This window comes from Embiotoca jacksoni, unplaced genomic scaffold (assembly GCF_022577435.1).
Source record: "Embiotoca jacksoni isolate LCO1_2020_lvr unplaced genomic scaffold, fEmbJac1.0.p SCAF_47, whole genome shotgun sequence".
In the NCBI taxonomy this organism is placed as follows: domain Eukaryota; kingdom Metazoa; phylum Chordata; class Actinopteri; family Embiotocidae; genus Embiotoca; species Embiotoca jacksoni.
In genome coordinates, this window is record NW_027185400.1 from 486,017 (window position 1) to 510,709 (window position 24,693).

At 42.1% G+C, this 24,693-nt stretch overlaps 2 protein-coding genes across 2 annotated transcripts; both read right to left on the reverse strand.

Annotated features, from left to right (window-relative positions):
- Positions 1–497: 497 nt before the first annotated feature.
- Positions 498–7,779, reverse strand: LOC138210664 (carboxypeptidase Z-like). Its single transcript, XM_069169941.1, has 11 exons — positions 7,687–7,779; positions 7,229–7,258; positions 6,328–6,702; positions 4,975–5,202; positions 4,669–4,893; positions 3,760–3,923; positions 3,463–3,621; positions 2,242–2,377; positions 1,912–2,051; positions 1,644–1,743; positions 498–1,059 (listed from the first exon to the last, which is right to left on the reverse strand). Exons 1-11 carry the CDS (start codon positions 7,766–7,768, stop codon positions 701–703), a joined length of 1,998 nt encoding a protein of 665 aa, XP_069026042.1. The 5' UTR covers positions 7,769–7,779; the 3' UTR covers positions 498–700.
- A 3,076-nt stretch (positions 7,780–10,855) lies between these two features.
- Positions 10,856–17,553, reverse strand: LOC138210646 (G-protein coupled receptor 26-like). Its single transcript, XM_069169919.1, has 3 exons — positions 16,139–17,553; positions 15,920–16,033; positions 10,856–14,011 (listed from the first exon to the last, which is right to left on the reverse strand). Exons 1-3 carry the CDS (start codon positions 16,807–16,809, stop codon positions 13,774–13,776), a joined length of 1,023 nt encoding a protein of 340 aa, XP_069026020.1. The 5' UTR covers positions 16,810–17,553; the 3' UTR covers positions 10,856–13,773.
- Between the last annotated feature and the right edge of the window lie 7,140 nt (positions 17,554–24,693).

Below are 24,693 nucleotides of genomic sequence, written 5' to 3' on the forward strand. Positions count from 1 at the left end.
TGATCTGACTTTTGCTGCATTCTACAACTACTGTCCTGCATTAAATGTTATTTGTTGCAATGCGTAAGCTATCCTTTATAATTTCCATTAATAATCAGTAAAATAACAAATTGTCATAAACCACTCTCTTGTAATTTAATTATTTAAGAAGCAGCAGGGAGGCAAAGTTTTTGCCTCAGACCCCAACTTTGATTCACTAATGAGAGAAATACATGCAAAGCAATTACACCTCCTGCACAGATGCATTTCTCCTAATTTTACTAATTGCACTCAGTTTGGAGGAAAAATGGGACTCCTTGGTTTGGGGTAACTTGGGCCAGAAGTTGATTCAGCCTGCCTCCCAGTGGCCATCTGGTTTCATTTCCTACTATAAAACTTTGGAATCGAACCAAGCCTGCAGATGGGCAGAGGTGAGGAGACACATTGTGACTTTACTGTGTACACGAGTTATTTTCTTGACACAACACATTTGTATGTCTGCTATAAAACTACAAATATAAGTCTGAACAAAATTTTATTCAATCAGTCAATTCATGGCCATTAATTGAAGTTATGTGACTGTCAAGGCAAAAGCTTGTAGACATTTCGTTATATAAGGGGTATCGGCAATATAAAAAAAAAGCAGCAAAAATCGTTGCGTGATAGCTCGGTTTCTGTGTACACTGTGCAAAAATAAACTGATGCGCTCCTTATTAAAGCTCTAATAGTGTTTGAGCAGCCAGGTGGGCGCCGGTTCACCGGGCAAGACAAAGTAGTTCCACCACCAGGGCTTCTCTCGTCTCTCCTGGCGGTTCTGGCTCACATCCGCCATCAGGATGTAGCGCTCGTACTGGTTGTTGGGGTCAAACCGGTCGTAGGTGCTCATGGACGGGAGGGTGTCGTCCTCTTCCTGCATGCCAGCGTCCGGAAGAGCTTTCTGCAGCACAAAGTCCACCCGGCCCGCCGTGTGCATGCGAGGGGGCAGCTGGACTTTCTTCATGGCTCTGGCGTAGCCCGGGGCCGAGGCGGAAACGATGTGGATGCCGGGGGTGAGGAGGCGCCAGTAGTCTCCGTTTTCAGCTGGGCAGGGAGGGAAAGGCTGAATGTTTGGACTTGTGATTTATCCCTGAGTAGGAATGGGTTTATTTGTAAAGGCACTCCGCTAACTGTACTAATGAGATGGGAGTAGAAAGATATCCCAGGAATCAAGGGTCCAATGCAACAGGCTTGTCACAAACGATTGCACTACACAATATATTTCTTGATTAAATGGGTTGAAATGACTGAGGTGAAACAGGCACCTCCAGTCAGATACATTAAACCTTTTAGAAAGATTAAGGTTCATGTCAGAAACGGGTCATTACAATACCTCTTGTGATGAAAAATTATACTGAGTTGCATTGTGGGAAATGTGCAGTAGGGTGCTGTGTTTTTGGTTGGCTCGTAGTGGGACTCAAAATTACAATATTTCAGCCTTTTCGCCTCTTTTATGACCAATATATTGCAAGTCCCCTGACTTTGTTGTTGCAGTGTGACGGTAAATGGTTCGAGTAACTGAAATAAATGTTGGCCACAGAGGTCTTGGAAAAACGACTATGAAATAAAGCTCTTGTCATACCTAAACGTGTCCGTGAATAATGGTGCATCTTGCTGATGGTCCTCACCTGTGGTAACGTCATGACGGATCCCTCTGACTGATACCGAGGCACCTTTTATTCGATTTCCCTCCTCATCTGTTACGATGCCTTTAATACCACGATGGGCCTGAGGGACACAAGAAAGTAATTCATAAATAAATCACGAAATAAATAATAATAGAGAGCGTTAACCAGACCGGCGTTCGTTCATCTCACTTGGTGTTCGGTATAATTTCATGTACCGAAATGTCAGATCACCAAAAAGAACACAAGAAAGCTGCTGAATGTGCCTTACTGCCTCCACAAATGCGATTAAAGCTTCGTGGTTTTCGTGCCAGGTCATCGGCAGCTCCTCTTCAGGGGGGAATTTGTCACAACCCAGCTCCACGGTCACCTCGAAGCAGTTGGTGTGAAGGTAGTTGAAGTCCTGCATACCTGAGCAGAGACAAAGACAAAACACAAGTTGCTGACCTTTCCGTTCCACCCCTGCCGAGTCAGTCTGGACCGTAACTGGTCCTACAGCGACCTCTAGTGGCTCCAGCTAACATTTCACCGCCACCTTTCAGTCAGATTGTCATTGAAACTTTCAAGGAATGCTGTTTTCATTTTGTTTTTTTCAGCTCACTGCCTGCCAAGCTGGACCACTGCGCTCCATTGATGATCCCTTTCCGGCTGTGAGGACGAGATGATCCGCACCGAGCGCTTTCTCTGGACATGGTATCGTGGGCGTTTGCGTAGGTTTCTGCAAGAAGTTTGAAAACCTGCAAAATAAAACCCCGCTGCGTTACTTTCCCCTTTTGTCCAATACAGATCGGAAAATGATTACAGGTCAGATGCTTAAAGGGTTTTGTGACAGAAGTTTAAAGGGGATAAATGAAACAGAAAACCAGGCTAAATACTTATAGTCTGCTCTTCAGCTGCAGATATTGATACCCGTGATTTGTCCTACTTTTTGTCCCCATCTGTTTTCTGTTGTGAGTCATTGTTTCCTCTCCTGCCTCAATGACCCGTTCATATTTTCTATGGGTGCATAATGTGAATTTACTTTAATATTACGCCTCACTGTGATTTGTCACTCACAGTTCCAGTTCAGTTATGCAGTCCCATCACTCTACATCAGTTGACTAATTAGCATAAAGATTTTACACCTTGTATTGTTTATATAAAATGGCGCACAAAGTTTTCAAAAATGTTCACAATTGAGGGCGCAGAGAAAATAAATATGATTTTACGTGTGCGAATTTGCCAAGACGTGATTGAACTTTGGAACAACATTTGTGATGACGATGTTTGTCCATCTGAATTATTTCTATAGTTTCATAACGGTTTCTGTTGCTTTTACAGCTCAGCCTTTGACAGCAAAAAAAACCAACCCAATTCATCTGTCTTCATTATCTGCTGTACAATCATTCATAATGATGAGTTTCATAAGCCTATAAGTTACTTTACATCTACTCTACGACGTCGCCGGTTGTCCGTCTTTCAGCGTTCCTCTTTCTGTGCCGTTCTCACATGTACTGATGACACGTGAACGGTCGAACCTATATTTCGTCGTTGTTTGCAGCTATGGTTTTGGATCATTTTCTTGTGAAGCCTTTGTCGATTATTCATGAGACAACTTTTCCCCGGTTTCCAAATGTTATCATATTCCACAAGACTTTCAGTCCACGCGTCATACACGTGGTCACACGTGTCCTATGTGGAAAAGCTCTTCCTACTGTGCAACGGAAAGCAAGGTTTCCTTTTTCATGGTGTGTTTTGTGGATTCAGCGCATCCTTCACTGGAGAGAAGTGACACCTCAGTCAATATTCTTTCAGCGGTGTGTTTCGAGGAGCCCGTGTTCACCTTTTCGTCCGGCGTTGGGGAGAACATGTTGCGTTCCAGCGGGTGTTTGGACAGATCGTAAGGGTACGACACCACCAGGTCTCCGCCGTGGAAGTTAGCGGAGAGCACGAACGGGACGGAGCGGACCCACTTCATGACGGCATACGTCTCCGGGGCAACCTGGGTGACAGCGTGAAGACTTATCGACTCGCTGAATTAGAGGTTTATTCATTCCGAAGTTGCATAAAGATTCAGCAGCACCTATCGGGCCACAAAATATCTTTGACTGACACGTATGGAGAAGGATTCATACTGTACCTTACCAAACCAGTAATGATCTGGGATTGGGATGTGGTCGGTGCGATGGCCCTTCTGTCTGCGGCGGCCGTAAACGATGGACGTCAGATCGGGGAAGTTTCTGTTCAGGTCGATGTTCTGGGCGTTGTTTCGGCCGATGTTCCAAGAATCATATCTGGGACCCTGTTACGTTTTTTTTTTTATATATATATATATATATAAATATCAAAGAAGTGTTTTTGAAAATTAGACAGGGACAAATATCACTCATGGATTTTTATATTTCAGCAGTGTGATGCACTCAGTGATTGCAAGACATTTCCGGTGGTTTAAGGCTTATAAAAAAATTTTTTTTAAAAAAAACACTAGAAATCTGAAGTGTATGAAAAGTGTATCGGGAGAGTAGCACAGGTTAACTTAAACTAAAACTACCTTGTAATTCAGACTTTCTGTTGGTGTGTTTATTTACAACGTTTCAGTCTACATGTCAATCATCAGATATCTGCACAAGTATCACAGCAGTTTCTGACATGTATCTATGTTCTGGTGAAAGCGTTGATACGATCGCTTCCTTCTTTACGTACGTCGTATATACGTGTTGGTTAAAATATCCTCTGCTGTATTCGACTTTTGCCTCTTGACAATAAATAACGCGCAAGTAAAACATACACATTATTCTGGATAGAAACAAATCCACCAACAGCTCAAAACCCCCGAATTAAAAAATTGAAAGTAATTTTCTAAAAACAAATCAGAGTTCTATACATTCTGTAACGTGTTTAAATACATGTTTTCTGTTGGAAACGCTCTGAACTCTAAAACTGAAACTCTTCAAATAGCTTCACGCACTGTTTAACTGTAACATTTAACAGGTAAGTGTGGGTGAATCAAACGGTGCGGCGATGACTGAGTGTAAATGTGGAGAACTCCCCTCTTCATCGTCGCTGTTGTCGTTGACCCCAGACACGGCCAGCTCGTACCCGTCCGGGTTCATGGAGGGCAGGATGTGGATGCGGGTGGTGTTGATGAGCGTCTGGATGCGCTCGTCCCCCAGCAGATACTCCGAGCACAAGTACTGAGCGAGGTAGACGAGCAGCTGGCGGCCCAGGACTTCATTTCCGTGCATGTTGCCGACGTACTTTATCTCTGGCTCGACTGCGGAGGGTTCGTATTTAACTTTTAACCACAGCAGAAAGGGATGGCGAGTTTACAGAGAGGCCGATGAGACGTACTCACGCAGTTCATGTTCCCCGGGGTTGTTGGAGAACTCGATCACCAGCAGCTCCCTGCCCTCCAGACTGCGCCCGATGCTGTAGGTTCTGGCTATGTCGGCGCATCGATCCGCGGTCTTCTTCAAGATGCTGATCATCTGAGCGTTGGAGTGGTAGGTGAACTGCATCGTGGTCGCCGATTCCTGAGGAGGAAGCATTTCCAAGGTGGCATCGGCCTCTTCTTCCTGCCCTGCTGGGAAGAAAAACATTTCATCTCGTCAGTTTTCACCGACGCGTGTTTCATGTGTGTCGCTAGAAACTGAATTTGACTCATTTCTATTTGAATTTTTAATTGATTGACGATTCGACTTGAATAATTGAACTGAAAAAGTGACTCTGAGTAACATATTTGAAATGGATTTTGTTTAGTTTGGACCTGAATTTCAGTAAACTTGAAAGTGAATGTTTTATTATGAAATTGCATAAATTTGATCCTCACAGAAAACCCAGCTTTCTGTGGGCTCCACATTCAGTTCTCAGGATTCAAATTCAGGCCTCGAAATCCAATTTTCAGTTTGTATGTCAAACATCGACATATTCATGTCTCCGTGAAATAACTAAAGCTGTGGATGTATTGGCAGGTGATGCATTCAAAAGGACAAATGATGGCATATACAATAATATTTCCGTCACAGGGACCAAACCAGTACTTTTATTTTTATAATATAACTACATTTTGGCGCCAATACTTCTGTACTTTTACTTAGGTAGGATTTTTCATGCAGGACTTTTACTTGTAATTGTAATAATCTGCACACTTCTTCCACCTCTGCACAAATGCTAAAACAGCATGACAACACGCTGAAAAGCCTGCGCATAGGTTCCCGCTGTTCACGCACTCATCTGGTTCACACATGATGCTGTTGTGAGTGGCAGCACACTATCCCATTTTTTTTTTTTTTTTTTAATCTTTAGAAACCTGTTTTTCATTTGAAATAATTTACAACCATGTTTTTTTTACAAAATACCGTCCGGAAATGTTTGCCTTTCTGCGGTGCATTCAGGGGCCTGTTTATAAAGCTGGGCTGCTCATGAAAACACAGGAAAACAGCCCAAAGGACCGAGGTTTTTTTTACGTGTGGGGAAATCAGGCGTTCCAGTTTTTGAGGTGAGCCACATGAGCCCGTGTTAACCAGATGCTTTCAGAAAAATATGTTCTTAAGGAAAACAACATGTGTGTGCGTGTGTGTGTGTGTGTGTGTGTGTGTGTGTGTGTGTGTGTGTGTGTGTGTGTGCGTGCGTGTGTGTGTGTGTCTCTTTTTGGGTGGACAAACCAAAGGTCAGTTCAGGTCCCAGTGTTCATGACCTTGTGTCTCACCTCTGAGGCCCTCCAGGGGGTCGTGGCATCCCTCCTCCTCACTGACAAAGAAGCGATCGCAGTCCAGGAAGTAGGGCCAGGCCATGTCGATCCCCTCGAAGGCGTGGCTGCATTTCGTGCGCACGGCCTCGCAGGCGCTGCGACAGGGCTTCAGCACCTTCGCCCCCTCGCAGCGCGGGGCCAACACCGAGCAGCCCAGCATGCGGATCTCGGGGTTGCACTCTCCGCCGAGCAGGGATTCGACCACGCTCAGGAGGAGGTACTCGGCGCCGGCTTCGGCATCCTCGCGGGCCTTGTGTCCGAGGAGGTTCGGGAACATGGTCTGAGAGTAGGCCATGTCGTCGCAGTAGGACAGCAACAGATCTGTGCATTTGGCTGAGGTGGAAATGAAAAGGATTGTTCGGATTGATCAGCAGAAATGTGAGACGCTATTATTTTTGAGACGTGCATCTCCATCTGTTCCAGCACTTAATCACGAGCTTCGCCGCGCCGTCATCAATCATCGAAGTCCTAAATATTTCTTTTGTCTCTGGAAATTAGAATGTGAATATTTCATGCTGCCATCGATCATCTAAAAATACTCAATGGTTTTATGGCTTTTGGGCCTGAGTCCATTTAGATATGCCCAGTGTGATTTATGAGCTCATCCTGTTTGTTTTCATAAAGACTCAAATCAGAAACACAGAACTGTGCCGAGCTGTTTGTCTGATGTCACAGGCAGTAAAGATTGATTAAGTAAAAAAAAAAAAAAGACAAAAAAAAAGACAAGAAATTAAAGGCTACCATTTACAAATTGAACAGTCCAGAGATGTGATCGACATCCAGACACCAGTTGGAGTGTGTTAAAGGCAAACTGGATGACCGAGGACACTTTTCTTCCTTCAAGCCGGAGGGTACTTACGTTTTTCTTCCACTGCTGGCTTGCACAGTCCTGAAAGACACATCAGAGTGTCATTAGCTGACACTAGATGGCAGAGTGGTTTCTGTAAAATGCCTTAATGTGGCCTACAAACTCCTCAACATCAACTTCTTGTCTGGCTTTCAGTGGCTCTCTAAAACGCCTGTCAGTCTGCAAAGTATCATCAGAGGATTTACACGTTTTACGTGATTACGAATCCATTTAAAACTATGCTTTCATCTGGAACATTAGCTACAGGTCACTATTATAGTCATTGTGTTGCTGTACGTTTCTAAAAGTTACACACAAGCATTTCCCAGAAGTTTCCCTGCGTCGAAGTGACTTCCTGAGTCGTGAATAGTCCACAGTCTGCACGTGAAAAGATGCCATGTCCAAATTTCTGCGGCAGGTCCGGATGCAAACGTGAAGTATGTAAACGCACAAACGTGAGAAAAGTTTACCTCGAAATCCCGGATCGCATCGCGGAGGAGCACAAGACACGAGGAGCAGCGGGAGCAGCAAGATCTGCAGCATGCTGCTCATTGTCAGACACTTCTGATCCGTTTCGATGTGGCACCTCACGCACGTAGCCAGAGGGTGTGTGTGTGTGTGTGTGTGTGTGTGTGTGAATTCCCCCAAGTCTGCAGAAATTGCCTCTGAAGTTTCCTGTGAGCGAGTTTATTACAAACATTACGGCCCAACTATCGAGTTACAGAGGAAATGGCTGTGAGGTGAAGTGAGGATATGAACATGGAAACAGGAGCGCAGGTTTTTATGGATGTGGCGCAAATTTCCGGATATTTAAAGCTTCTTCGAGTCAGTCATATTTTGCTGCGTCCCTCATTTTGGATTTTACTTGTTGACTGTTTTAGCCTACTTAAGGTCAAAGGATCCCTTTAATTATAATTAGCTTCGCATAAAATCCTCATTTAGCAGAAGAACAACAATAAATTACAGTCTGTGAAAGTGCTTGTTTACTATTTACTATAGTACTATTTACTATTACTATATAATAGTAAATTATGTATTTTGCTATTAATGGTAAAATCAGCTGTTGTCATTAAAGTGGCTACCCAACTACAAATGATGAAATATATTTTGTTTTGTTTTTTGTTGCCCATAATGTTGTTCTTAAAGGTGGAATAACATCCTCTATAAAACTTTCTAAAACTCACCACTTGACTCAAAGACATTTTTGGTGATGAAACTTTATAATTAAAGGGCTAAAGGAACATTTTCTGAAGTTAACCCCAGACTATGAACCTTTTTTTTTTTTTTTACTTTGCTGCTCTCCTCTATCTTCGAGCCCAAAAATTAAAAAAAAAAAAATCCAGTTTAAAACAAAAGAGAGGAAGCTCGAGTGCAGATGAGGAGTTGGAAGAACTGGCCACACATCCTCACCGGCTGGCTGTGTGGACTCAGACACCTGTCAATCAAGCAAGCACAACCTATAAGCCTTAAATTAGCCCTAATAGAACAATTGTTCTGAAAATGACTGCCAAGACAGTCTCGAGAGAGAGAGTTCAAAACCTTTGACTATCTCACAAAGAGACTTAATCTGCTTCAAGACTGAGTCAAGGTGATTGACACGCAACCTCATTTATGTTTTGTACACATCAGCTAAACAGCTTCACCTTTTACTGGTATGTTGGTCAAACACACACACACACACACACACACACAAAACATAAATCCTGGCTATTATCACACAGGGAAAATGTCATCATGGCTACATAAATTCTCCAAGTGAGCATGTCTTACTTATTCAACTAATTATAGGGTCCTCTCGTCTTGGAGCTGAGCTGATCTTAATTAGCATAATGAGAAGGCTGATTATTCATCATGCAGGCAGCGAGGCAGGCAGGAAGGCGGAGGACAATGTGGAGTTAAAGTAAAAATACTACTGTATCCTTCCGCTGTTTCAGGAATATTAATTAGATCTTTAACATGGTCATGTATTATGCAAATTACTGCGTGGCCCAGAAGCTGACTGCAAATGAAGCATTATAGGAGAGATGACCCGAAAACATGCACGTATACTTGTACAATTAGGGATTTTTATGGAATATCTGTGGAGGAGTTGTGTGGGCGAGTCTGAGTCAATGTTTGAAACTATCTACAGTTTATTGTGATAGATGAGCACAGGGCTGTAAAAGCTCGTATTTGAGTTAACATGACTTGGATGTATTGTATTCGGAGACAGCTTAATATTTTCAATTAAATAAATGCCAGGTCGTGATCTATTGCCTGATGAGGCAACAGAATGATTATTGAGCCTAAAACTTTAGCATTTGCAGAAAATATGAACTGAACGAGCTGGATGTCAGTGGTGACATTTCTCAGAAAAATCCCAAGGAGAAGAAGCAGCAGCGAGTAAACAGTTTTGTCCAAGCAAAGAATGAAACAAACAATGACTACAGGCGATGAATTTTTAACTTCAAATCCAAATAAAAAAGAAACAAGGTCCCGCACACAACATTGTTTGGTTCTCTGGGAAAAGAAGTCCAGCTGTAATTACCGCTTATCGCCACAAGGGCCCCCAAAGACGACAAAACAGGGATCTTCAAGATTGTTCCTTTAATTTCTCATCTGAATGAATCAGTCTGAAACTACACTTGTCTGTCAGAGGAGTCGTGTGTAAATAGTGATAGAGAAAGTCTATTTTCAAAAAGAGGGTTGAGGCTCTTTAAACCGACTCGGTCGATTCAGTCCCTTTAAACTTGAGCAGCTGCGACACATATTTTGTTATGCATACATTTTCCATGTGAGCGGTTTTAATTACCAGTTTCTCCTTTATCAGCTTCTGATGATTGGGGTTAATTAAGATGTGTTGAAATAGCCCAGCTCTGGCATCAGTACAACCTCGAGCTGTTTTTAACACAAACGGCTCGAATTCAGAGGCGCTGGTGTTCAAGTGAGCGATATAAAAACGGAGATTCCTTCGCTTAAGGCGCCAAATAATTGCCATTGGTCTGTTTTCACGACTGAAATGAAGCCAGAGTCATTACTGACTTAGAATAAACTAATCGACCAAAATGATCTTTGACCCGTCTCTTTAATGACACTTATAATTCTGCTGCGACAGGCGTTGTTGATGCGACTCCATAGTCGTTAGTTATGTTACATATCATCTACGATATAATTAAGGCCACAAAGTAGATTAATGCAACACAGTGTGATGCAAAGACAGGTTTGAAACTGGTGGTGAATTATGTCACCTTTTTAACTATTTCCAAATTTAACTTATCCAACTTAGTCCAAGTTAGTGTCCAAGACTTTTATCTCTACTGGTTGAATCTAATTTACAAACTCACAAATTAAACCCTGAAATGAAATATGATGTGATTTAGCAAAGCGTGAAATTGACACGCCGGTCCGCCACAGCAAAACGTGAAATAGCCACACTTTGGCACTCATAGCAGTTGGATGTTTTTGAAAGCGTGAAACTTACATACGTGTAAATGTCAGGTGACACGGGATCGTGTGACCAAGCTCCCGCAACAGAGGCAATAAAGGACTTCTTTTTCTTTTTTTTTTTGCAGTAGTAGGAGGAAGGAGAGGGTGGCTTGGTGGCAATAGTCACCGACTGCCAATGCGGGACAATGAGGTTTAAATGCAAATTCAAAGACATTACTGTGAAAACATTAATATTTTAATAGCTTTATAATTGACAGTTTTTATTGCACATATACCACTAACAGCTAATCACACTGCCAAAGAACAGCAAGTGGCTCACAGGAGGAATGTGAGTAAGATACATCCAAATCAACGGGTTTCTCATAATAAAAGGAGCCGTTCTGGTTAAAGTGTGGAACAGCTGGAAAGAAGTCACCTATTCAAATCTGGCACAAACACAAAAACAGTGTGTTTTAAAGCACTTTGAAACCATTCCTATGCTACATCACGTTGCTCCATTGTTTATCTAGACAACAAAAAAAGGTTGTTCCTGTACAGTGCAAAATATATAATAACGTTGTGTAAATATCCATAGAAACATTTTTCTCCAGTCAACTGCCGAAACAAAACACAGTTGTACAAATTCAGTTCAAAGTGGGCTATTTAGTACATTCAGTTACAAACTCACACTTTAAATGGTTAGTCCAGTGTACGCTTCAGTTTCTTATTGTCAACAAAACCCATGAAAAGACCAAAAAAAACTAATTCTGAGATGAACAAATAGCGTTTGTGTTAGTGTCTTAATTCATTTACCTTCATTTATTCATCAATCTCACCCAACAATTAGTTCTATTTGGAAAATTGGTGCTGTTATCATGTTATACTGTAATATTACTGAAGTTCCCACAACAGTTTATGTATATTTTATCATTACTCATCATAATTATTTCTGTAAATCCTTGAATAGAGTTCCAAGGTTTAAAATGTGCTCTTAAGGGAACTCGGGTAAAGAAATTTAGGATCCACATTGTTTCTTTTTTAAGTCAAATGCCATGAAGTCAAAACAAGCTTTTGATATTGTGATCTCAATGTTTCGCATCTTCCCCGTCTCCTGTTGTCGTGAGTAAATTGGTTTAATCCGCAGGAGAGCTGCATTTGATTAAATAAAAACTGTCACAACAAAGATGCTTTGCAGACTTAAGTGGCCTCTACACCTGCTATTCCTTCAGACGAATTTACATGTGGGTGTCTCTTATTATCAGTTTGTACCAAAACTGTTAAAAACGCATCACTGTGGCATCGGATGGTCTGTTTCTTCATGGACGTGGGCATTGTAGTTTATTTTCAGACAAAACGTACCCCACACATTTCTGCCTTCAGTAGTCTCCCTTGCACACAATGTGTATTAGTCTAAAAATAGACCACCAGAAATGCACATTTACCGCTGCAATAAAGTACACTGCCCAGCTCTTTTTTATGAAAATGAGTAAAGATACTTGTGACAAGTTTTACCACACTAAGTAGTTCCCGGTGGCAGAATGGCGAAGACACAACGTTCCCAGTTGGATTCTGGGTCGGTGTGACAGACCCAAATTCACTGTATTAATATACGAGTCTGGGCACACTCCGTTGAGGGTTGTTTCCAGTCGTTGCATCTTAATGGGCGTAGACCTCAGGTTCATTTTAAAACTATTGGAGCAGCCTTTAACCAATCAGTATAGACCGCCATATGACGAATGTATTGTGCTGTAACAACAGAGACCCTCCTTCAATGTGAGAAGAGTACAACACTCTTGTATTGAAGGAGCGTCGTTCTTGCTCCCGAGTCGGTTCTTAGATATTTGCTGGCGTTGCTGCAACGGTTCACATCGCTTCTTGGGTCTGCCACCGTCACTACTGTTGAAACTACGTTTCAAAATAAAGGCCCGAGTTCACTGTCACCGCACTTAGCGACCCCTACTGGTCATTGATTGGTCGGCCCTTCGGAGTGGCTGGGCAAACCTTCGAGCTAACTGGGTTCCCAGACTGTAATCACACCAAAAAAACTGAAGCTGAGAGTAATAGTCAGGCGGAGCGAAGCTCTTGTTTGGAGATTAGCCTGATTAGCCACAAATCGATCTCTTGTATCTGCTCTCAGTCGGACTACTATCACTCAGATAAAGGTACAAAAAAATAAATAGACACACCGGGGAAGATGATAAATAGTGAGAGATGGACTAACACATTGTACTTTCTTGACTTTCCATGGATCTCGTTGACAGTCACGAATATATCTCCTGTCACCAGACTTATCCTTTAATATTAAGGTGTAAATGTTACTTGCCTTTGGCTCCTGAAACTAGAGTAACTCTGAGAGAATTAGACAAAGTGCATCGATATTCAGTGACTGACATGACACCGCAAAGTAGTCTAACACCGTCAACACAGAACATGGCAATAATGTGCAGCAGCGGAGTCTCCACATCTAAAAGTACATCCATCTCACTGAAGTTACGTCTGTCCAGGAGCAGACACAACACCGTCCTCCCTTCGTTTCACGGCTGCGCTCTGCCAGCCCGCCGAGAGCGTCTGCGTCCGACTCTGCGATGTTTCCGGGTCAGAACATGTGGTTCTACCAACAATAATTATAAAGCGGTTGGTACAGTACGAAAGGCCACTTTTTACATGTCTCTCAAAAGGGAGGAAGGGGCCCGTCTCCGGCTGTGCGGTCATTGAGCTCGACATTAATTTGTACCCATGAGTTATTCTGTGAAATGGATTGGTTTGATCTGTGTGTGGTTTGTGTGGTTTTGCCGTCGCCGATTAATCACAGATCCCTTTGTTTACCGATACCGTGCGAGGCCCAACATCTCCGTATTGTCTCGTCGCTTCCTATCCGTCTTCCCCGATGTCTCCCCTTCATCTCTCCACCCGTCCATCCTCCCCCTCATTACCGTCTTTTCATTCTCCTCCACCCAACGTCTTCCTTCTTTTTTTGCTCTTTCTTCGCCCTCCACCCACGGTCGGTGGCCTCTTTCTACTCTCCCTTCCCGTCCCTAACAATATCCTGTCCTCCCTCTCCCTCTCCCTCCTCCGCCCACCTTCTTCCAAGAGGCAACCTTTATTTTTGGCCTGTGCTGTAGTGTGTATCTGTCATGTCCGTGCATTTGCCATTAGCTGATCCTCTGGAGACAGTAGTCGTTCTCGGTGTCTAAAGAGCTGTTATGGCCAGACGAAGGGTACAGGTCACGGCGGAGCAGCCTGTTGACGACAGTAACCAGGACTTTCTTGTACTGCTGACGTAGGAGGGAGTAGGCAAAGGGGTCGGAAGCAGCCTTGCTGTATGTTAGGCACTTACTGATGATTCCCCAGTGGCGGTTGATGCCCACAAAGGGGAGAAGCTCGGCCAACCTGAGGGGGCATCAGCAGAAACATGACTTAACAAAGTACATTTTTGTTAAGGTGCTGTTCACAGCGGCTTCCAGATGTTACTGTTGTGTAACATTTTTAAAAAGGAGTAGTTCTGAAGTCAACTTCCCTTTCTCTGTTTGACCTTATTATATATTATTAATCATAAAAACTTTTAAAGTGCATGTAGGATTTGAACATCAAAATATGAGGTTAAAAAAACTTCAACAGAAATAGTTTGTTATATGTTGTTTTTTTTCTTTTTTGTACGTCACAATTCAGCCTTCTATCACAACACGGCATGTAATACACCCATCAGTCCACTACAGGACGCCGTGGCAGCATCACGTTTTGCCTCGCCGAGGCGTGGAAAGTACATGCACGTATGACCAGGCTCGAACAAGGAGGTAAATGATATATTAATGTAGGGAAGAGGACAGAACAAACACAAACACAAGACTTCCACCTGGGAGACTGCTGTTTGAGTCCCTGAGTAAGGAAACTAGCTCACATAATTTTACGTATTCAGCTTACGTAATGCACGTGAAGTAACCTACATGCGGTATGTAATTTTACATATGTACAAATTTTAAATGTTCTTCTTCTTTTCCAAAACCTAACCACGTGGCTTTTGGTGCCTGAACATAAGGCAGCTTACTTTTCATTCAAAACATGATGTTGACGCAATACCCTCCAGTGGCTGATGGGTGTATTACACCTTATGGTGCGATACAAGGTTGCACCATTAAACTTTTAAAAGTTAAAAGGGCATCCAGCCTGTTTAGCTTCTGGCTTTAATATTTTTTTATCGCCGTAATAGGAAAATGTGTGGCCACATAAAAACTAAATCCGATCATGGAAAACAAGAGATGTCATTTTCTAAGAAAATACACGTACAAGTTTATCGTGTTTCACTTGATGTTTTTGTCTGAGCAGGTTTTAGGCATTTCAGATATTTCAAAGAGGTAAACCAAGTCGGCACAGTAACAGGGTTATGATATTAAAGGTGGTGTTGCAGTTTTTTTTCAGTGAAGGAGAGATCAGTTAAAACTTTTGCGAACAAATTTGTCCTTTTATAAATTAAATCTTACAGTTTAGTGACAGTCCCTACACACCCCAACAATTTCCATAGAGTCCCTCATGTCCTGCTAATTAAAGTGATGTTGTGGAGCAAAAAAATGAAATGGGGGCATCAGGTTACCACAGAGGTGAAGAAATATGTAAATTCACAAGTACAACAGATCAAATAAGTGTAGTAATGATGGCAATTAGATGTTTCGGTGTGTCCGCAGTCACTCGGGCAGTAGGTATTCATGGTCGGGATGTTACTCCAACCACTCTGACACTTTGCTAATGTTTCCTCCCTCCCATATCTGTGCACACACCACACATGTTCAACTGATATCATCTGTACCACATCTGCCAGACAGCAGATTTGCGGGCTACTGAAGTACTTCCTCTTTTCTCTGGGATCCACTTTCAGTTGTCTGGACTGTATCTATTGTCCTCTAAGTATTTCAGGGGAAGCAGCAGGCCAACCTCTTTCCACACAGCACAGGTGACCCGTGAGCCATGTCATGGTTCACAGAAATGACAATTAAAATTCTGAGCATTAGGGTGTGAGCTCCGAACAAACTGTAAAGTGATTGTGCTCTTTATGAGTTAATGATGTGACAGATCTGTATTGTATCGGTCCCTACAGTATAGAGGACAACAAAGCTAATGAATCTGGATGCCGAAATAAGGTTATTTATTCATTATATTCAGGCTAAATGTGTTTTAACTGGATCTCTCACAAGGTAATTGTTTAAGATGAATTATTATACATCATTTGTTTCGTTTGTCTTTTAAGCTGTGGAGGAGTTTTGCAGTAAATTAAATTATTCATGAGTTACTCTCAGTTCGACTTACCTTGTAATTACATAAGGAGCGAAGCAGATGATAAATGAGCCGATGAAGATGCTGATCTTCTTCGTGGCTCTCTGCTTTCTCCTCTTTTGCTCCGCTAAACATCTTTGTTTCACGCTGAAAGAGCAAAGGACATTTAGACGCTTGTGTGTTTTTGCATAACACGCTGAAAGATCATTAAGAAAACATGCTCATAAATTAGGAATACATGACATGAGGTACCTGGGGTGAATATCGACCAGTAGGAACAGAGTCTGCATGGTGATAATGTCAATCCGCTTGCAGTGAAACCTGGCCACTTTCAACACCTTTAAGTAGGTGAAACACAAGATGAGCAGGGACAGCACGAAACTCGTAGCGTGGAAAACGATAGTGAAGATTGTAAACTTAATCCTGTCGCCGCCTTCCTCGCTCGGCTGCAAGGTGCAGGACGCGTAAACGTCGCTGTAGTCGGCCCAGGAGAAGAGCAGCGCCGTCAGGGAGAAGGTGAAGGAGTGCAGCCAGGAGTAGCACACCATGATCAGCGCGTCCTTGTAGCGCATTTTAGTGGAGTAGCTGAGCGGGAAGACCACCGCTATCCAGCGGTCTATGCTGAGAGCCGCCATGCTCAGCATGGTGTTGGCAGTCAGGAAAGTCTCCAGAAAGCTCACCGTGTGGCAAATGCAATCTCCGAAAGGTTGCTGCTTCCTGATAATCCCCACCAAAGTGGCCGGCATGTTCAGAACGGTGATGAGGAGGTTGCAGAAAGACAAGTTCATGGTGAAAACACCGGGCACCTGCCGGCGTATCTCGGTGCTGTGGACGAAGCATAGCAGCACCAACAAGTTTGACAACAACGAGATGACCGCGACCACGACGATGAACAAAGCGAAAATAATTTCAGCAAAGTCCATGTCTCACTCCAGAAAGTCCACTGTCGGATAGCCCGCGCCTGTTGTCGATAATAAACACGTCGAATCAACCATGGTCACCCGTCGCTCATCTTTCCAGCAGATCCGTGAATTCATTTCGGGTCGAATCCTTGTGCGTCCGCGCGCAGCCGCCCTCTCCAACTCCGCCGAGCGCTGTCCAGCGTGCTGAAGCGAGCCGCCGCCGCCATCATCATCATCATCATCATCTTCTCTCTCCTCAACGGTGCCGATTGTTTTCCTATTGACATCCGACAAGTGCGCGAGGAAAGCGTTGCAAAGTGGAGCAAGACGCGCGTGGCATGTCTCTCCGCAGCAGCCGAACAGCGTGCAAGGCGGTCCACTCAAGACCGATACAGATCTGAGAGGGGGGGGGGGGGGGGGCAGCAAGCCTGTTGAAATGAATGACCGTTTTACATAACACGTGAAGAAACGATGGTCGAAGCCAAAATTGCGGCACACAAAACATCCAAACTTGCACCTTATCTGCTACGTGCTGGAATATTTGAAGATATTTCCGTCTGTTTGATTTCCCCTTGCGCAAACCTGCGCGCAAACACAAACCATTCCTCCCGCACAAGTTATTCACACGCGCGTTTCTCGCGTCGTCCGTAACCATCAACGTGGATCTGGAGGCGAAGAGTTCAGAGAAACCCGGGGATGTGCTTCTGGATCATTTGGGGAGACGCGTCTGTCGTGGCCAAATGGCACCAGGTGCACACGCCCGCCGGAGAGGCACGAGGCAAATAGATCCTTTTCCTGAAAGGGATTATTTATAGCTCCGCGTAGATTCAGTGCGTGGTATCATAATGTGTGTCTGGTATGTAAAAATATACACCAGGGCTGTAATTTAGAAGAGAATGCTGCAGACTGGAAATCTTTTTTCTTTATTCTTTTTTTTTTATGTTTGATCAAATGGGATTTTAACATCCTAATAGCCCATCATATCAGCAGTTATATTTGGTGGCAAGTCATAAATATAGCCTCATGAGTTTCTCACTTTCAAATCAGCCGTCTGGTCCGCAGCTGTAAGTGTTAGAAGATGTTAATAAATAGATTTTAATTCACATGTTTAGCAAACATTTCACATGAGGCAGGTGGTCTAATAACACATCGGAGCCAGCAAACTTGGCAACCTTTAAGTTTTTCCCAATTAGTAAACTTATGACAGAGCTTGAAAACATTAAAAGCACACTATTTGTGAGGCATTAGGTTCATCTTATAAATGCTGTGGTGACAAAACGAGTGAAACTCCAGAAAAAGGGATTTTCTTATGACTTGGCAACCCTAAAGTTTTTCTTGTTACGGATTATAACTTCTCAACTAAACTTTGGTTAATGATTTATTAACATTAATAAATCCATTCGTTATAACTGATAACCTTTTGAGATAAGAGGAGAGAGCGCATCAGTCCAGTTTTAGCTGGTCTGCACTGAAAGACACAGGATTTACTTTAAGCTCCTCCTCCTCACATACAAAGGAAAATTGGGGTTTCAGCTTTTGTCAGCTACACTCCAAAGCTGTGGAACAAACTACCTATTAGATATCAGGGAAGCTAGCTCACTAAATACTGTTAAAAGAAATCTCAAAACATCTCATTTCTTTTCTATATTTTTAAATGTTTCTTTATATCTGTTTTTACGTGAAAAACACTGCATGTCATTTTCTTGCTGTGAAGCAATTTGAGCTGCATGTCTTCTATGAAAGGTGCTATACAAATAAAGTTTATTATTATTATTATTATTATCATTGTCATGCCGATGATACTTTGACTGTAAAAAGGTGTAAACACCAGCTAAAGTTGTTTTTTTTCCCACAACCTGGCAACCCAAAACATTCTTCTTGTTGAAAGAAATTGTTGAAAACAAAACTTAAATTTATAAATGTGCTTTCTTTTTCTTTTTTTTTTTATCATTTTGAACCATAAAGCATCTTTGAATATCTCAAAAAAGTGCTATATAAATCAAATGTATTAGGCTGTAGTAGTAGTAGTAGTAGATTATTTAACAAGCATGAATAAATCCACAATTTACAACTGTAGTTTTAAAACCTACTAATCCAAACCCTATTCTCAATAAGTCCCTAGGCACCATTTTACACTCTTTATATTCTTATTTACTGTGTCTATCCTGTCATTTGTTTTCCAATGTAGCCGCATGAAAAGAAGATGTTCACCACTGTCCCCAAAAAGCCTGCATTCATTTTTAATTAATGTTTAAGAATGTACATTTATACCTCACTGGGGCGTTTGTGTGGAATTAAGAAAAAACTCAAATAAAAGGACGTTGCACAACTCGGTTTGTTTTGATTCATGCCTCTAAAATACTGAGCGTTAAAGCTGGTGCCCGGTCCAAGTTGGAGTAACGTATTGTTGCCAGCAACAGAAGTGCACTCCAGTAATGCTTGTTAGTGAGTCATACCCAATTCTGGAGAAGCTCATGTAGACAGTGACTCACCGGGGTCAGACACAGCCTGCAGGGCTTTTTGAATATCTATTTTTTTTTTTTTTTTTTTTTCTAATCGCTTCATACTCCCATTTGTTACAAGACTTGTGGTGAATCCACATCCCCTTCGATTAAGTTCACTGGTATATTTATTTTAGAGTGATATAGTATCAGAGAATTCACTTTACTCAAGAAGAGCTGCCTTGTTCAATCATAGCGGAGCATTTTGAGAGATTAGGTGAGTCATAATTAAAATGTGGTTGAGGGAAACCCTGAGGATCTATGAAGTAAGAATCCTCATCACGGCAGCTGATGAGTCTCTCTGTGTACTACTGCAGCGAAGCTACTACAGCAGCGAGGGTGTGGATGTGCCCGTGTGTGTGTGCGTGTGCGTGTGTGTGTGTGTGTGTGTGTGTGTGTGTGTGTGTGTGTGTGTGTGTGTGTGTGCATTTAGGTGTGTTTTCCTGTGTTTGTGCCGGAGTCAGAGTCAGCGAGACAAAGCAGCAGTGGGGGATGTCAGGTCCCCTACAAACAAGTGATCAAATGCCCAGGAGAAAGCTACAGCTGGGCTCCTGAGGAAAAGTGCAGATCTATTTATAGGCCTGATGGGGTGTCACCTCCGATATAACTCTCAGTGCCGGTGTGTTACCTAACTGATGTATCCGAGTGAAGCACTGAACACAGCTTCGGAGCCACAAATGAGATTGCTTTTTAGAGGATGCTTTTATGTGTGTGTGTGTGTGTGTGTGTGTGTGTGTGTGTGTGTGTGTGTGTGTGTGTGTGAGTAATTATCCACTGCAAGTTTAGGTACCCTCCAAAATGCCTGGAGGCCCTTTGGCAGTTTAACAAATGCACTACAGCACCGCACAGATACCTGCTAATTATCAGCCATCCAACTACTGACTATAAAACCTCATTCAGATTGTGAAGGAAACAGAAAAGAGACCGACTCTGATCCCCGGTTCTGAGTTCAAAATGCTACAAATTGCAATTGATTGCGAGTCAGAGTCGAGCGCACGGAGAGAGTAAGGAAGTAAAGCGGAGAATCCCTGAGGGGTTCGACGAGCCGGACCTGCAGGGAATAGCTTGCAGCCGGCACATCAGGTGAGGTGTTGCTCAGACGGCACAATATTTTTGTGATCGTTGTGTCAGACGAGGCGGTTGTAGAGACGTAAAACTGTCACTGGGACTTCGTAGCTTCCGGGTCTGAAAAATGAGGCCAATATTGAAGTACCTTAAACTGCAATACCACCGAGGGCCACTAGGGGGTTGGCTCCAAAAAAGCCTCCGGCTCCATAGACTCCCGTTTAACTTCTTTCTTGAAATACAAAGTCGTTATGTATTTTTCCACGAGTCAATTTGGTATCGTTTGCTTAAGTCACTCCTTATTAGTTTTCTGGCGGTTCATCTCAAAATAATCTGTCATTAATTCGATATTAGGCCTCAAAAAACATTATGTTTGGGGGTGTGTCTATTTGATTGACAGGCCGGTGGTGCAGGTTTTTTCGCTATATCTTTGAATAGTGAATTTGAGTCTTTGATGTTTGGACTCTTGGTTACACAAAACAAGCAATTTCAAGATCTTTTATTTTCTTAAATTGTGAGATTTTCTCATATTTCCTGACATTTTGCAGAATACACAAGTAATTGATTTATAATGGAAAAATTAAACAGATTCAATTTGTCAAATTGTAGAGGGAAAAACAAGCTTATATCACACGGGTTAGACTGTTATGTCCGTGTGTTTTTCTTCACACCTGAATCAAACAATGGGACATTCTCAAACAGAGCATCTCGGCGAGTGTCGTGTTTTCCAGTTAAAGCCGGACTGGAACTGAGCACACCGAAAGCAAAATTGAATCTCTGAGTGCGTCACGACCTCGGCCATATATAGCAAAGACTTCTCTCGGAGCTTTCAAATATCCATTGTAACCGAAGATCTTATGTAACTGCGGCTGACCTACGTATTCACCTACATCCTGATCACCTTTAGGCAGCAGGAAAAGTGCCCCAGATGTTCAGGGAAAGAAAAAAAAAAAGAAGTGTGATCTCAGCACAGTTGTGAAATCCCCCCGCGGCCTTAGATGTCACTTGGAACTTGTACCTGCGCTGCGCCTTTTTAAATGCACTGCCTTTACAGTGTCCCGAGAGCAGGGAGCAGCGCCCGAGGGCACGAAGGACGAGGGGAGGATCTCGGTTTATGCATTAGGTAACTACTTAGGTAATTGTCTGTTCTCAGAGTCACCGCACAAGATACAGTATAGTAGCGTGATGCCTTTGGACAGGTTCATGGAATAAAGAGTCTCATGCGGTGCACAGAGTCGCACCACTCGTAACTGTTACAAACTGTTAATAGTCCCAGATTGAACTGGTTGCTGTTTGCTTCTATTTTTTATCATCATTTGCCAAAACACACCATGAAATTTGGATTAGTCTTCCTTCTGAAAGGTTATTGGATAATCCAGGAACTATGAGTGAACCTTTAGTTATCTTTGTTATTACTGGGTGGGTGAAAATGTGCTTCATGAAAATAAACTTTGTGACATTTCAGGGTTGTTGTTTTTTTTTTTTTAAATCAAATTTATGAGAAATTGATCTCGAGGCAGAGTGCCATATACTGATACACACTAACACTTATTGAATTTGTTGACTAATAAATATATGATATAATACCAGGTGTATGCTATTCACCTTAGTTGTGCGTGGCTCGAGCACTTGAACACACAAGCGGTATCTTCCACAACTTGAAACTCGCACTGCAACATGAAGTGAACTTTTAACGACTCAGTATAAGTTACTAAATCTGATGGATTAGGAAGCTTCGGTTCTGCAAAGAGATGATTTTCAAATCATAAAATGAAATGAATTTGACCCGGAGCTGCACAGGAGGTAAGATATCAATCTAAAATCGATTTGTAATGCGTCGGAAAATGAGCTTAAACATGCAAAACCATCAGCACGGTCCTAATTTAGCACACGCTTCGTCAGCTCGTCTCTCGGTTGCCTCCAGGTGTGCATATAAATAGCTTAGTCAGTCTGCAGGTTTGCAGCGAGCATGAGATCAATACAGTGTGGTTACCTGACCTCTGATCCCTTTATTTTCATAAATATATATATACATATATAATACAGCTATAGCACAGCAGCTAAGTATTGTTCCTTCACATTTCAAATAACAGTGTAATCTGAAGTTTGTATGTTTTAGACCAAATTTGTAGCAAACCACAGCAACAAATACTGACTTTAGTTGACCTTCTGCTATTAAGGACATCAGTACAGTATGTGAAAGCTGTTTTAACCTCACATTAATCAGATTGTTGCCCGAGGTTCTGGTTTAGTGGATCTTTCCAAAATGAACAAGAGGTGATCAGGTGTTTACAATCAGCAACCTGTAAGTCTTCATCACTCCTATAAAAATTTGAAATATTATTCCTTTTCTCTACGTTTTGGAAGTCATTTTTATGCCATTCTGGGTTTTAGGCCATTCTGGTGGGTATTTGTAGTTGTAATAAAAAAAAAATACAGCATCATATCTTGAAATAAACTCTTGATATTATTTTATTATTTTTACTGCTGAGCTGTATGTCAGCTCATATTGAGGACAAGGATAGGAATAAACAGGGTCAGAAGTCATTAACCTTTAAAGCCTGCCATGCTCAAACTCATACTGTCCTCCAATTATCCATCATGAGCTGAAAAATATATGATCATAAGGTTAGCAATACTGTAAAAAAAAAAAAATAAATAAAAAAAAACAGTCTCCAGAAACATATTGATCTGTAAATCCTCCTGAAGCAACATACTGTGACTTTCACATGTCAGCAGAATACAACACGCCTACTTAAAGCCAGACACTTCCTGCACAAGCTACAGATTGTTTGACATTTTCCATCTAATGTTGGTATATTTTACCTTCTGCGGCGCTGCCTGCCAGGAGGTAGCCAGGGAGGATGAAAAGGTGTGGGTGTGCTGCGAATGACAGCTCAGGATTTTGTTTACAGGGTTCGCGGTGCTGTGACAGATGGCCCTCCTCCACACTTCTCAGTGTAGGACAACATACCTGAAGCACCACGCAGAAACAAAAACTGAACTCGCACAACTGCCGCGCGCGCGTTTGCCGTTTATGGCACGGCTGGAGGGTACAACCGATGACGTTTACAACCTGCCTGCTAAATACTGCACCTTTAGAAAAGGCAGAGCTAAAAATATGAAGCCGTTTTGGTCTCATTTCATATTCAAAGAGATAACTCGTCGTGTTTCCTTTACTTCTTCTTATAGTGAGAGAAGCTTGTTTCTGACTTTTATTATTTTCATAAATTTTTTTTTACATAACTGCACATTTATCCCCAAAATCAGACTTTTTTTTGAAACCACAATACACCCAAATATGTAATTCTTTAGTTGAGCGCTAAACATCTTGTTGATGACGGTGGCATTGATGCCTGTTGCATTCAGCCCCTCTATACGAGTCAAACAACATCCAAAAGGCTAAATATTTCAGACGGATCAATTTTTAATAAACTACATATGTGCCAACATTGTGTGTTTGAGTTCGGTTCTTCGTGTTGTTGTGAGGACAGACATTAAAAAGAAGTGTCATGCAGAAGAAGTTGTCTCAAGAAACAGTTTCATTTATAGTTAACGCTACAGAGTTGACCAGCGTTACAGTAACTTACATAAAATGTATATGTAATCTAAATTATGATCTTTTCCGAAACCTTACTGTGCGTTTTTTTTGTTGAGGAACTTAAGGCACGTTTCTTCTCAGGCCTAAAAGAAGCAAAACATGACACTGACACGGTACGATGTGATAACGTGTTGATTTACAACTTAAGACAGTTCATCCTCCATTCAAACTTAAAAATATTCACTATTATAGACTGATAAACTGCACAGGAGCTTCTCATGGGGATATAATGTGTATTATAATGCATTCGAACTGAATACTGTTGTTTCAAAGCTTCTATTAAATCCAATTTAATCTACTATAACCCAGCTAATACATTAAAATCACCAAGTTCTCATGTGACTTGTTTTCTTCGGGAAAAGTTCATTTTCTATCTCACCTGCTCCTCCAACACTCAGATGCTCATGTGATTGATTGATTGACTGATTAGGATTCAATCATGCTGCCTCACTCTGTTCTCACTCACTTTTGTCTAAGTACACAAAACATGTTCATTAAAATAAAAAATTAAAAAAAAAAAACTCGCAACAGAAGCCTTTATAGCACCCGTGTTTCATTCTGTTTTCCCAGAAATCTGATATGATATGTTATTGAAAATTGAGGCTCAGCGCTGCCAGTTGGCAAACAAAGGGAGCATGAAATAGCTTTCAGGAGTGCTGTGCAGCTGCCACAGGTAAAGCAGGAAGACTTGTGATGAGTCATGTTCCCATAGCAACGCCTCAGCCGAGAAGGTATCGC

Excerpts from the sequence above, each read along its gene's own strand:
- LOC138210664 (XM_069169941.1), bottom strand. The coding sequence starts at position 7,768 with ATGAGCAGCATGCTGCAGATCTTGCTGCTCCCGCTGCTCCTCGTGTCT. Across the intron at positions 5,203-6,327 it reads CCCCCTGGAGGGCCTCAGAG|CAGGGCAGGAAGAAGAGGCC; the intron begins GTGAGACACAAG and ends TTTTCTTCCCAG. Across the intron at positions 2,378-3,462 it reads CCCCAACGCCGGACGAAAAG|GTTTTCAAACTTCTTGCAGA; the intron begins GTGAACACGGGC and ends TTTATTTTGCAG.
- LOC138210646 (XM_069169919.1), bottom strand. The coding sequence starts at position 16,809 with ATGGACTTTGCTGAAATTATTTTCGCTTTGTTCATCGTCGTGGTCGCG. Across the intron at positions 16,034-16,138 it reads CTGGTCGATATTCACCCCAG|CGTGAAACAAAGATGTTTAG; the intron begins GTACCTCATGTC and ends TTGCTCTTTCAG. Across the intron at positions 14,012-15,919 it reads GCTCCTTATGTAATTACAAG|GTTGGCCGAGCTTCTCCCCT; the intron begins GTAAGTCGAACT and ends ATGCCCCCTCAG.